The sequence below is a fragment of the Pseudophryne corroboree genome, chromosome 6, assembly GCF_028390025.1.
Source record: "Pseudophryne corroboree isolate aPseCor3 chromosome 6, aPseCor3.hap2, whole genome shotgun sequence".
Lineage (NCBI taxonomy): Eukaryota > Metazoa > Chordata > Amphibia > Anura > Myobatrachidae > Pseudophryne > Pseudophryne corroboree.
This window is the reverse complement of record NC_086449.1, coordinates 384,469,728-384,484,616: the sequence shown is the minus strand read 5'-3', so window position 1 is coordinate 384,484,616 and position 14,889 is coordinate 384,469,728. Positions and strand designations below refer to the sequence as shown.

General features: G+C 41.2%; 1 protein-coding gene across 3 annotated transcripts in view; it reads right to left on the bottom strand.

The window, feature by feature from the left end:
• Positions 1-14,889, bottom strand: part of PLXNA4 (plexin A4) — a 1,021,577-nt gene that overhangs the window by 281,336 nt on the left and 725,352 nt on the right. For all 3 annotated transcript variants that reach the window (XM_063926762.1, XM_063926763.1, XM_063926764.1), the window contains exon 8: positions 2,432-2,531. In XM_063926762.1, the coding sequence (XP_063782832.1) occupies positions 2,432-2,531 (100 nt within the window). The remainder of the gene's footprint in view (positions 1-2,431; positions 2,532-14,889) is intronic.

Here is a 14,889-nt window from a genome sequence, read left to right as displayed (position 1 = left end):
GTTTTGCTAAATGTTTTCAACTTGTGTAGTACAGTATCTGCATTCTACAAGCACAAGTATGTCCCACCGATATGCTAAGAAGTATATGGAAATATGGCAGCTATCCCACAGTCTGCAGGGGGAGGGGGTTTCTTGATACAAGTCCCAATGAATGTAGCTACAATGAAATACTTGTTATTCAAATTGATAGCAAGCACTCACTCTGATAAATAAAATTAAAAATGTATACTGTATCATATTGTGTCAAGTCATAACATAGACTGTCATGAATATTTAATTTTTTTTTTTATCTTTATTTTTCCTGGAGAACATGGAAGAAGGGACACAGAGCTGCTTGTAAAGAAATTATCACTGTGAATGTGGGCAATGTATGAGAATGCTAAATAGAAAAACAGAAACAAGCACTTGTCAGCATATAAAGTCATGCTGGATTGCTGGGATGTCTAAAATGTTATAATATGAGAGGTTTTCAAAAATGAAAAATTATGTTTATTGTTTCCAGAGTCAAATTCAACTATTACTCTTGTTTCTTAATCCAAGAGCTACAACAATAGTAAAAAACAAACAAACCTAAAACAATATTTGGGAGCTGCACAAAATTGTACCTTGCTTTGTTATGTTAGCAAAGGTTTATTATACAGTATACTTCTCTTACTCCATCTGTATTAGATATTTTAATAGATGATTATTGAAATGTGTCCTGTTTATATGAGAGCACTAAGGCTTGTCAGTTAGATGTAAAATAGTTCTAACTGGAGCAGAAGGGAGCAGCATGGGGTTCAGGGTGTATGGGCCACACTCAGTAACTCCTCTCAACGCCCCCATACATTAGAAGATGCAATCCCCCGATTCCCTGACCCGTCGGCCCCGCCGGCCGGATCTGCCATCCGGCAGTTAGCAACGATCGGTGATCCCTCGTGGAATCAGGGAATTTAAACATGTTAAAAATGCCCAATTTTGTCAAACCTGGCCGCTTTTGGTTGGGATCGGGGAATCTGGATTTTTAAACATATGTAATATTCTCGATCCCAAGACCCGGCCATTGGGGAAAAGGGGCATTGTTCCAATACATTGTTAATGTATGGGAGCCATTAAATTCCTGGTTGTCATGGAAACCAAAGATATAGACAAAACCAAGCAATACAAAAAATAGCAAAGGTTTGATAAAGGAGATTGCATTATACATTGTCTCCTTGGATAAAGAATACAAACAAAGGCTAGTATCCTATATACATTTTTACGTCAAGCTGAAAATTAAAAAAGAAAAGCTCCAATACTGTGTCCATCACCGCCTTTAAGCTAGTGTTGGCCAACTAAGAGCACACTTGAGAAGTACTGTTTAATAAATGTCATTTTATTTACAGATTGTGTTCTTTTGATTCAGATTCGGACACAGCCCCGATTCAGACGCAATTAACTGATGTGTTTACTACAGCGCATGCACTGGAGTCGCAGTGTGCATACGCCTCAATGGTGCTGCAGCTCCAGTCACAGTGTGGATTTAGCCGCAGCTTAATGAACAGGCTACAGGGATTTGGGGGCAGAGATGAGGAGTGACACTGAAAACAGAGGCGCGTCACATCCATTTTATAAGGCATGTTGAAGCCAGCAAATGTTTCGTCGAATGCAAGCGGCGGATCTGTGAAGCCAGCAATTGCCGGATTTTTACAAAAGACACATCCTGCAGTATTAACATAAATTCTCAGATGCGCTGCAACTGAAGACGTACAAAAGCATGGACCTGGACTGTGTACCATCTGAATCAGGCCCTCTGTTTATTGCTACTTTAACACCTACCTATTCTTCCAGTAAAAATAATACAGGAAAAAGAGCTAAACAGAAGGCATGAACACAGACCACTTAGAACAAATCATCTACATTATTACTAATGTAGGGTATATTAACTCACAATCCATAGGGCAGGGGTGGGCAATAAGCAGCCATCCTGCTACTGTGGGACTGCACATCCCAGCATGCCTTGCCTCAGGTTTGCTATCAGGGCATGCTAAAACTGTTACAGGGCATGCTGGTATGTGTAGTTCAACAACAGCTGGAGTGCCGCATATAGCCCACCCCTGCTCTAGGGCAAATGAAACTAAATATGGCCTTGGATACACATACACATGCATCCCTCCCAATATGGCCCTCTCCAAGAGGGACAGAAAGCTCTTCTTCTGGACTTCCCTCTTACTGTATGATTACCATCACCTGTGTTGAACAGGTTAATGGACAAGAAAGGTGTTTCAGCACAGGTGAGAGCAATCATAAATTAAGAGGGAAGTACAGGAGCAGATCATTCTGTCCCTCCTGGAGAGGGTCATGTTGGGAGGTATGCATATGTGTCTATATTGCTGTGCACTTTAACACATAAAACCATTTTACAGTACTATACTTCTAATCTCCCATTAAATAAACAAGGAATAGTACTTACGAGTTATGGACACTGCAGTTGTAGAAAACGAAATTTGTACTGGCAAACGTCATTCCAGTTTCTTTGGACTTAAGTTGGAGTTGGACAATGTGATGGTCACCTAGAAGTGAAGCACACTAGTATTACTATCAGTGAGTTTATAGAAATCCAGCATGTGTTCTGCATTGTCCAAACGTAACATTTATATTACAGATTCACACACACATTTATTTCTATACTTTCAAAGTGACTGAAATTGGGTATGTTGATAAAACAAAATACAGTAAATCTGTGGTAGCCACCACTGTTTAGACACAATGCATTCCTAATAATATGATAAACTACAGCATGTTGTTCTATGCTGGAAGTACAGATGAATAGTTTGGGGTTAGGTAAGCTTTAACACTCTTACCACATTTCATGTGATGTTTACCAAACCATAATGAAAGCTGCCTAATTAATTCAGGGACAGAAATGAATTGAAAACAGAAGCAATGAATCTATCTTCTTTCTTTATCATAATATTTTTAATTTCATACCTTATAATGACCTGTAATGGGAGAGTATTTAAGAGATTATGGGCTCTCTTACAAAAATGGATCCGACATTCTCCCTCATTGTCTATTAACACCTAATAACTCTATAGATCCCTAAAGCTGGTTAAACAAAATTAAATCAACCACTTACAAATGCAATCAATTAATCAAACTATGTATAACCTGAATGTTCACCACTAATCTTTTTAAAAGTAACATTACAAAGAAAACCGGATAATGATGCGCTATCTGCAAATGGCCTAGACTCTACAGTACGATCACCAGCTTACAAAGATACTGGAAACAGAAACCCAGTCACGGGCTATACATACAGTACTGTATAATATATAGTGTTAATAATATTATTTAATATACACTATATATTATACCATATACATCTAGCATCAAGCGCATGCATATACAGCTCTTAAATAAAACATTTAACTTTTTTTAATTTATTTTTTCTTCACCAATTATTCTTATTGTTTTAAGTTATACAATACTTTTGATTTGATTTTTTTATGAAAGTGGAACTGGAAGCCCAAATCAGGCCCCTAGTTCCACTATGAATGTGTGAACCAGCAATGCTGATTCAAATGTGCACACAGGCTTCTGATAAAGCTGAGCGACCTGCTTCAGGGAAACGCGTTAAGCACACTGCATTAAGGACCAGCACTTTCTAGCACTACTAACGGATCCAGATAAGGACTCATCTCTATGCAAAGAGCTTCTTTGTTGGACTAATCTCCTGTTTAACTAGCACCTTCCGTGACTTATGGAAAGCCCTTAACAACCTACACAGACGAATCAACTGCATCTATTCTGTGGAACTGTGTGAGAGTTCATCAATAGGGTAATACCAACTGATTATGCAATTCATCTTATGTGCTTATGGAGGATAAGTCCTTGTGATATATAAAAGTCTGGGATCCTAAATGTGGATTTTTTTTGTCCTATTTAGCAGCCTCAGATATTTTTTTATTCTCAGAGCCATTACCTCAAGTTTTTTTAATCTTTGTTTTCTTTGTATGTATTTTATACTATTTTATATTAAATAATCTTGTGTAACTAATCCATCGTGTTAATGGAATTTAGATGAACATCTCATAGCGCTGGAACCATTTTTTTTATCAAATGTGCACACAGACTACCTGCACTGGTTGGCAAGCAGTAAGAAAAACAAGAAGAATAACTCCGGCACTGGAGGAGGGTATAGCAATCTTGGTTATAACCTGATAAAATGTGTCTGTGACTGGGCAGTCCCTGGCTCTCTTAAAAGGATTTCTGGGACTGTTCTAAAAATTGCGTCAGGTTCAACAAATATAATGATCAGCCTTTTACTCACCAAAGCTGAGCTAAACCCTTTTACACCAAGCTTCTGACCTGGGTTATTGCTGGGTCTACCCAGGTCACAGCTTGGTATAAAAGAGTCCTTGAAAAATAACCCAAGTCAAGTGACCAGGAAATCTGACCCTGGTAGCTGTCAGGGTTGGACCCAGGTAATGATGCAGTGTGAACAGCTCAACCCGGGTTATCTGACCCAGGTTATGCTTAAAAGCTGCTGATTGGCTGTGTATGCAGAGGTCCACCTTTAGGGAGGGTCTGTGAGTGACATTTAGGGCAGACCCAGGTTCAGTGTAAATGGGGCTGACCCGGATATAACCCGGGTTCAATGTGGAGTGTAAACAGGGTCTGGCCCTGGTCTGACCCAGGTTGGAACTGGTTCCGGAAACTTGGGTCGAACCTGGGTTTTTGTTGTAAAAGTGGTAAATTATCAAAAGAGAGTACCCAAATAAAAATGTAAATAAATAGTACATTTTTAGTTATTAACTATCTGTTCTATCACAGGAGTTTCTCATTTTTACGGTTGTAAATATAAATGAGTGTTAAAAATGTGATAAATCTATAGAGCTGTAAATTTGACACGTCTTAATGTAAGTAAATATTAATCCATGATTCTTGACTTCACCCGAGGAGCGCCCACAGCAGATATGGTTAAAAGTGACAGAACCATTTTTGTAGTTTATTAAATTCTACACATTGGAGGTGCAATCCAAAATTTGATCCGATTTTCCGTTTGGGCATTATCGTTTACGCAAAACAAGGCATGCATCGGTAATGACGTCATTATGTCAACCCCCTTTTCATCCCCTTAGAGGAGGTTTTATAAAATTGTAATTACGTAGTTTTCCTATTTCCCACCTGCAGAATACCTATGTTAAATTTCATCTTCCTAACATATTGTAAAGTAAGGGAATTAGTGAAGAGTGAGTGAGTGAGTGAGTGAGTGAGTGAGTGAGTGAGTGAGTGAGGGCTTTTGCATTTTGTAGTTTATTAAATTCTCCACACTGTAGGTGCAATCCAAATTTTGATCCGATTGTTCGTTTGGGCATTATCGTTCCCATTGCGGGAACGATAACGCCCAAACAGACAATCGGATCAAAACCGGGTCGTGCAGCCATCGCGCCCAAAATGCGCTACAATTGAATTGCTCCATTTGGGCGCCATCTAGTGGCTGCTGTCGGGATAAGAATTGAATCTCGCCCAATGAGTGATATACCTAAAACTACAACATAAAATAACATTTTAATATATAACTTAAATTGCCAGGTGTTTTGCGGCATCCAGCCACTTCCTCAGGCATGTGAACACTGATGTATCGGGGTGAAAGTAGATTTTCTATCACTACATGAACCACTGATAAAAGATCTACATTATCACACTGGCTAAATAAATACACCTCTTAATTTTACCACTGATTATAAAATGCAGCTTGAATAATACAATCTATTCCAGCAATATCCCCTAAAGAAATGTTTCACTGTATACAGTATTTTGAAAACCCATTTAGCCATACAGTATACTGCATTTCCAGGACCCCGATCTAAATGAGGAGCTTCAACATTTTACACATTCAGCGTGTTTGTTATAACCAATGCAAATTCACATCAGCTGGAAGTTCCATACAGTATTTTTAGAATATTTATTGCTTTCGGAAAGAGTCTCCAACTATTTTTACACACAGAAGTTCATCGCTAGATTTTACTAGAAAGCATCTTACATACTGCCAGTCTGAGTATCTCATACCAATGTGATTAAAATTACAATCATGCTAAATTATTTTTACACTACTATAAGCTCAGAGCTGGTTACTAACAACAATGACCTATTAATTTTATATTGGATGCATTTTAGTTCACTACCTGTTGTAAACTACTAATTTACTTAAATTATCAAAGACTGATAAGCTTTTCTAGTGACACAACATCTTGTCAGTAAGCAAATACAGGTTTAAAAGTGAAGAGAACATTTAAAAGTGAGGGTGAAGGTAACTAATGAAAACTTTCCATAGAGATTTCCATAAAATCTAAAAGCAATTAAGGATTCAGCACAGAGGTTCCCAACTCCAGTCCTCAAGTACCTAAAACAGGTCATGTTTTGTGGATTCCTATAATCGTTATCCGGTCTCAAGGTCTACCACACTTAGGTTGACAGTCATTAGGTTGACCACTATTGGTCGACATGGTTACGAGGTGGACATGTACTAGGTCGACATGACAAAATGTCGACATGAGTATTTCACAATTTTTTTCATTTTGACCTAATGCCTGTGTAGACTTATTTTGGGTGTCGATTTAGCCACTGTCGACCAATGGTGGTCGACCTAGACACTTTCGACCTAAGTGAGTTAATCTATTTTTCTGGGTCGGTAATTATTCCACCTGCTTCCACAAGCAGGTTAGGACACCAGTCCTTTAGGACGCTACAGTGCCTAGTATATGAAGTGCCTATTGTAAAGTGCCAGCTTAAAATTAATAGTAGCATTATAACTGTGTTAAACTGAAGTAAAACAGAAGGCAAACAAACAAACAAACAAACCAATAATATAACAGAAGGACTGCGCTACAACCACAGAACTCAGGATTATTATGTGGCCTCTCCTCACCTCTACCATGAGAACACCAGGACCAGGCTTACCCCCTCTCCAGCTGAGAACATCAGGTCTGCTCCCAGGCCTAACCCTCAAGATGAGCAGGGAGCTGTGGGAGGAGAGCACCAGGACTAGGCTCAGCAGGGACATCTCCATCGGACTTGAGTGTGCTCCCCACATTCTCATACCAACCCGTACTTCCCACATTCTCATACCAACCCATACTATGATTTTATCAAACTAATGTTATCCCAATTTTCCTTCTGCCACTGGTTACCTGCAAATGTTGTTTTACCCTGTGCTTTTTTCCTCTGCCACCCCACTGTGTGCTTTTCCTGAAATGTGTACCTCCATTGATTGCACACCTTGCCATTGTGACCTACACAGTGCACCCCAGATGTTCTTCATAAGGGACTTTCCATACATAGTATATTATACTACTACTACACAAGTGTCAGTTTTCCCACATGCACTGGACCCTTGTATGGCTCACCTCCCACAGTGTAACCTTCGTACATGGCTGCCTCATCTGGTACGCTTGTGGATGGGATGAAACATACATGGACTTGGTGGTTTTGTTGGGACCGTACTCTGAGCGTTAGGATGCTACAATCAACCCATTTTGTGTTATCTCTTCTAGGGGTAGTCTATTCTACTTGGGATAATCCTACAAAGTGCGCCCAAAATGGCTGCCTCACCTGGTACCTTGTGAGGGTGGAATACACAACCCTTGGAAGTTATTATCCAAAATGCCTACACCAATCCTGCATTATGCTTACGGTGTGCTCAGGGTTTTCTTTTATGGTTGTGTGGCTTCTCTGTTGCTGCTTTACTTAAATCTTCTGTATTATGTGCATTGTTTTGTTGCAGAAAGAGCGCTATATAAATAAAATTATTATTATTATTATTATTATTATTATTATAAATCCTCAAAAAGGACCCGCTGGGAAAACTTGAAGGTTGAAGATGGAAAGAACTGATTTAGCATATAACAATAATTTGACCTATTTTGTTAGATTATTAAATTAATTAGCCCTGAACTATACTCCGAAACTACACCGTGAAAGGGGAATCTCATGATAAAGTTTGTTTTGTTTCAGTCTGCACCAGTATCACTCGCTGAAGAACACTGTTGACCTCATTTCATCTTTCCACCATTCCCAGTGTGCTAGATTTCAGGCACCGCTTACTACAGAATTTCAACTTGGGCACATCCACTCACCGGACTGATACAGCGACCATGGTAGGTTTACTACAGTAGACATTTTTTTTTTCCATTTTATTTGCTTGCCAATCATCACAAGCAGTATAGAAAGTAGGTTACATTTTAAAATAGTTATATATTTAAAGGAACCACACTTTTATTATATGTACGTATATACTGTATGTAATCTTCCTAATATTAAAACAGCCCCTCATCTATAAGAGGGTTTACAATGACCTTACAGGATATCCGATCCATTGGCCATTCTATGACTACACATGATTTAAAAATAAAAACATGACAATACCTTACATTATTAATCGCCAAAGAATATTTCATTTAAAATAATTACACTGTATTTATAGTATATATGGCTTTAATTACAAAGACATGAAGTAATCTCATATGCATGAATAGGAAATTAAGCAACCAGGAATTGGATTGTAATACTTCATATCTTTAAATCCGATTTTATTTCAGAAAATGTTAACTGGGTAGTTATTCTCATTATGCCATTTATCCTTCATCAATTTGCAGTGGTCAATAGAATCCATTCGCTCTTGTAAACTAATTGCCTACGTCAGGGCCTGACACATCCAGCGCATTGGACACAAAGTACCAATGTGCAGCATACTTGCCTACCCTCCTGGCTCCTGAAAATTGGGTGGCACTCTGGACCCCCCAGAAGAGTCTCCCGGGCAGCCGCCACCTGCCTGCAGCCCACCACAGCCGGTGGTTCGTTGATGAGATTCACTGTGAATTTGCATCATCATGGCCCTGCCTCCTAATGCCTGTAATCCCAGCATTATGTAGCGGGAGCGGGTCTGTGATGATGCAATTTTGTGGACACGCCCTCCGCTAGACCTAGTATCACTCCCCTCTGCTATGCCCCCAGTATGCTGCAACATGCCCTCGCTCATGCCGTGCTGGCTGCCTCCTCCCAGAGGGGGCATTCAGAAAATCTGCAAGTATGATATGCAGTACAGGTCCTGCATTGTCTGATGCACTATGGCTGCTGACGTTAAGAGACTGATAGTCTGCACTGCAGCTGTTTGGGGGCAGGGACGGGGTGGCAACAGCAGCCGTTTCCCAAACGGAGGCTTGTAGCCTCCATTTAGTGGGAGTGTTGAGGCCACAGTCTCAGTCTACCAATAAAGATTTCCTGGCCTCATAAAGGAGCTGGTGTGGCTGTCCCGTATGGACCCATGGGTCACTTAGCCGGCCGATGGAGTCGCATGTGATGCAGCACTGGATCACTAATGCATGCAGGAGGCGTCTATTTATACCAGACGCCTCCTGCAGCATTACCATATCTGTGCACTACTGCTGCTTCCAAGTAAGCAGCAGCAATACTCATTCCAACCACATCTGAATCAGTCCCAAATGCTGTTGGGGTAAACATGGGATCAAAACCTTGGACATGTGGCGACACTTATTTGTGTCTGTTGTTCACAGTGGGATTGTTAAAGTAGATAGACGTAATAAAGAAATAATGATTTGCTTTGTCAATATTGTCTCTTGCTACATTAACACGTACCTTAGATCAGAGGAAAGTGAAGGCAAGACAGCTACATGACAACAAACACGCAGTTTTTAATAAATAACAATAAGACTACAGAGAGATCACTTTGCTATTCTCCTAACTTGTCTCTGATGCTGTGTAAGCTGTGAGGATAATGGTAATAGATGTATTATTATGAGTCTACCAAGTTTACAGCGCTGAACTTGACCTTATACATTATTTCAGCAGCACAGGTAAGTCAGTGGCCATACACTGGGGCAAGAGTAATGACAATTTAGAGCTAAGTTAGCAAGTTAAATGCATAAAGAGAGTTTATATTTATCAGCCACATGGTGCGTTCTTCAGTTTTGTTTCCAATTTATTCAGCACACATACTCCTCTGTATCCTTTGCTCTGTGAGCAACAGCTTCTCTTACCACAGGGAACGGAAAGTCTGTACTTGCCAACTTTCTATCATTATCAGGCACTGACCCTGCACTTGGTATCTCCTCTCAGGAGGCCTTGCTGGGTCCTTTAGAAAGACAACTTAACAAAACACTGAGGGCAGCCAAGTGTGAGACCTCCCTATGATGAATAGTTATTCAGATCAGGCACACAGTGTGACTTTAGATAAATTAGCTACTGCACTACTGCACCCAGTATATATATATATATATATATATATATATATATATATATATATATTTATAATGTTTCAATAAGAGCAATTAAAGGGGAACTACTGTACATGCAAAACTTAGCTAGCGGAACATGAAAAGAGACCCCCGCAGGAATGGACATGCTCATGTCAGGGCTCCCAAAACTGTTCCAGGTTAATCTTATAGAAGCATCTGCAGGGGGTATATGCTAAACCTCCATGGTCCTGGGGTAGGTGACCCACAATTCTGTTTGTGGGGGGTGGGAGTTAGTGTAGAAAAACAGTTTTGCATTTTTTTACAGTTTTGTGAAAAATATAGAATAAGGGTAGGACTCCTAAAAGTTCCAGTTATCACAAAACAATCTACAGTACAATATATTTCTCCAGAATGTATTGGACCTGTATATGTTAAATACATGAAACATAGTTTTTTTATTGTTATCATTAAATAATATATTGTAGAAGGAGTAGGACATTATAATTCACAAAACATGACATACACATTTCAGGCTGATGATCAGTTTGGAGCAAAGCAAAAAAAGCAAGTAACTTTGCACCTTGACAAACCATTTATTTATTTTTGCTTGCATGGTAAATACCAGCAGCTTTTGCATGTAGCCCACACATGTTGGACAGCTCTATTCATACACTGCAATTTAGATTTGAGTTTGGACACACCCCTCTCTAATCTAAATCTCTGTGTAGATGTTACAGCTGCCGCACCTTAATTGCTTTCTTTTTGTTTTGCTCCAAAATCAGAAACAACCTCAATATTTGATTTTTTTCTATTCTTTAAATCTAAGTATCAACAATTCAAAACAACCATTATGCCCCAGTCATTTGTATTCGGACAACTTTTGCTTTACATTGTGCTATCCCCCATAGGGGGTGATTCCGACTTGATCGTAGCTGTGCTAAATTTAGCACAGCTACGATCAGGAACACAGACATGCGGGGGGACGCCTAGCACAGGGCTAATCCATCCCGCATGTCAGTCCCTGCCCCGTCGCTGAAGTACAAAGCATCGCACAGCGGCAATGCTTTTGTACTTCAGGAATAGCTCCCGGCCAGCGCACAGCTTTTGCGTGCTGGGCGGGAGCTACTCATCGCTGCCCGGCTCGCAGCAGATGCGTGTGACATCACGCAGCCGCTCCGCCCCGACCCCAGCACGGTCCGGCCACACCTGCTTTGGCTGGACCGTGCCCACAAAACGGCGACCAAACGCCACCGTGCCGCCCCCTCCCGCCCAGCAGACGCCTTACTCAAATAGTTAACATAAACATTGAACATTGAACTTTTGCTATTAAGTTACAGTACATTGGCCCTCATTCCGAGTTGTTCGCTCGCAAGCTGCTTTTAGCAGCTTTGCACACGCTAAGCCGCCGCCTACTGGGAGTGAATCTTAGCTTAGCAAAATTGCGAACGAAAGATTCGCCATATTGCGAAAAGACTTCTCTGTGCAGTTTCTGAGTAGCTCGAGACTTACTCTGCCAGTGCGATCAGTTCAGTGCTTGTCATTCCTGGTTTGACGTCACAAACACTCCCAGCGTTCGCCCAGAATCTCCTCCGTTTCTCCAGCCACTCCCGCGTTTTTCCCAGAAACGGCAGCCACTCCCGCGTTTTTCCCAGAAGAGGCGATCGCTAGGCAACAACAGCCATCGGTTGTCATCCACACGCCGGCGCACTGCAGCGCCAGCACATGCTGAGTTCTGACCCGCAGCGAGCGTTTAGGTCAGAATGACCCCCATAGTTCTATGGGTCCTTGCTGTCTCAGCTTTGCATTTCCTTCTGGTTGCAACATATAAAATATATTGTCTTTAATAATTCCTAGTTGCTGCTTTTTGCTAACCAATACCTATCAAGTGACTACATCCATATAGGTCAGCCAATCTGTTTACCTACAGGTATTTTAGTAATATGCTTTGTTCTACATTTTTGTACATTTCTTGTCTGCCTGTTCCCTTCTGAGGTCGCATTACCTAGTTAATCTGTTTTACTGCTTTCTTTTCAACCCATTTCATGACTGATTTCTATATCTATCTATATAGGCCTAGCTTACTAGCTTCTATGCTGTCTTCTACACCAGGCTTTGGGTGCTAGTCCATGTATTTGGAATCCAACCTTTACATAAACCATAAATGCTTAGTGTACATTGGCAAACATTTCCTTATTTAACTGCCAATAGTCCACTTTTTCATAGACAATGGATTTTTGATAAGCGTTTGTTACTATTGTGGTAGAATATAAGCATACTTGTGTACTCTCCAAGAATATTTAGGATTACCCCTGGACTCACAAGAGGGTAACCATCCTGACACTTCCCGCTTTTCTCTCTTAAGAAGTTGACAAGGCTTTGATTCGCTGTAATAGTCTCATGGGAGCCCTGCTGCATGGTGATGCACCACCATAGCCTAGCCCCTTCTGCATCATGGTGGCACAATGATTAGCCTACTGCCTTGCAGCTCTGTGGTCCTGGGTTTGATTCCCTTACTTAAAGGACCTATCTATAAAGTGTTTTTTTATGTTCTCCCTGTAATTGAGTGGGCATCCTCATTGTACCCAGTTTCCTCCCATGCTCCAAAAACAAACTAGTAGGTTAATTGGCTTCTGACTAAAAAAAAAAGAACCCTATTGTACATAGGGAATATGTTTTGTAAGCACCATTGGGGCAGGGACTGATGTGAATGACTAAATATTCTCTGTAAAGCGCTGCAGTATATATATGTGCTATATACATATCCATTATTAAAGAAAATGATTGCAGTGGCGTGCAGGCTATAATTATGTGTTTGGCATCATTATGCCACATGCACATTTCCCTTGGATCACCCTTCAAGGGTATCCTAGATGATAGGTCCAAAATATAGGCAATTATGCCTAAAAACCTTACCTAGAAGTGTAGCCTGAGAATTTGGAAAACTCTAACCACTCCAACTACACACAGCAACTTACATAAGGCTGTATTACAGAAGGGAAAAACTCATTTTAAAATGACAAATGGCAAATATAAACAGAAATATCAGGCGGTACCTTTGTGTGTTTTAAATGTCTCTGCACACCATGATTTCATGATGTATTCCTTTAAAACTAATTGATAAAACATGTTCTGTAATTATTCCCCACACTCTTAGCTGAAAGAATGTGTAGAGTTAATTAATGGTGATAATTTCATAATGCAGCCCATGATTTTGACCTAGTTGACCTCACACCTCAATTATTTTTTTTCTCTTCCAAATGATTCATTAATCAATCACTGCAAATTGACCTTGACAATTAATCTATCTAGAAGAAGTTTACTGTGTAAATGTACCTGTCAAACTAGTGCAATTCTGTCCATCTGCCACTTGTTGTTTTGACAACGTTGTTAAGAGCTACTCATTTAATGGCTCAGATGACTGATTACAAATATTATTATTTGACAGAAAAGTGAAGACAGGGATTGTAGATGCACTACTGCAGTACATTCAGGCGCACTGGTAAACAATGACGATATATTGTTTCAGAATGTATACCAGTAAGAAATGGAGCTGCAACTTCCAAATTCCCAAATTTTCCAATTACAGACATACCACAGTCCAACATTATACTAAACAATTCTATTACCAGACAGCAAATAACAGATACTGTCTTATTCAATGAGATAGGAAGTAATTATAGCTGAAGTACAGATGTAATAATGCACAGAGTTGAGCACCAGGGCCGGACTGCCCATCTGGCATTTCCCCTGTGAGTAGTGTTCACGCACCCCCTTTTCACGGTGCGCAAGTGCACGCACATGCCAGGGGCACTTTTCGGCCCCAGTCCGTCCCTGTTGAGCACTGTAGTACTTGGTGATAGTCCAAAAATGTTAAGCAAAACAATAATTAATTAAACAGTACAAGCTTTCAAAATATAGACTCCCTTCCTTGTATCACTAAATGCAAATCCTTTAAACATCCTTTCAATTTGAGTAGAGCTAAATGACAGTCAGCCTTAATGGAAAGTGTTAAAGAACAAGTAAAGTGACTATATTATATAAATATGCATCAACTTGTATGTGTCACTGAGCGGAATACAGTCAGTGGTGCAAGTGGGCGGGTACGGGTGGGTACGGCGTACCCGTAAGAATTTCGCCGTGGGTACGCCGTACCCACACCGACGGGCCGCCGCTCCTCTTCCTTCCCTCCCTCGCTCCACGCCGCACCCGCCGTCCCCGCCGCACCCGCCGTCCCCGTCGCACCGCCGCTGATGTGAGGGAAGGAGAGCACAGCCTGCGCCTCTCCTTCCCCTCAGTCTCCGGCGGGTGTTTCAGTTTACTTCAGCGCCGATCCGTGAGCCAATCAGAGCTTGCACCCGCGAGCTCTGATTGGCTCACGGATCGGCGCTGAATTAAACTGAGACACCCGCCGGAGACTGAGGGGAACGAGAGGCCAGGCTGCGCCGCTCTCCTTCCCTCACATGACAGACAGGACGGCGACGGCAGCGGTGAGGGGGGCATGTTTACCTGGCACTGGGGGGGGCATGTTAGACCTGGCACTGGGGGGGGCATGTTAGACCTGGCACTGGGGGGGCATGTTAGACCTGGCACTGGGGGCATATCTGGCACAGGGGGGCATATATACCTGGCACTGGGGGGCATGTTATACCTGGCACTGGGGGATATCTGGCAC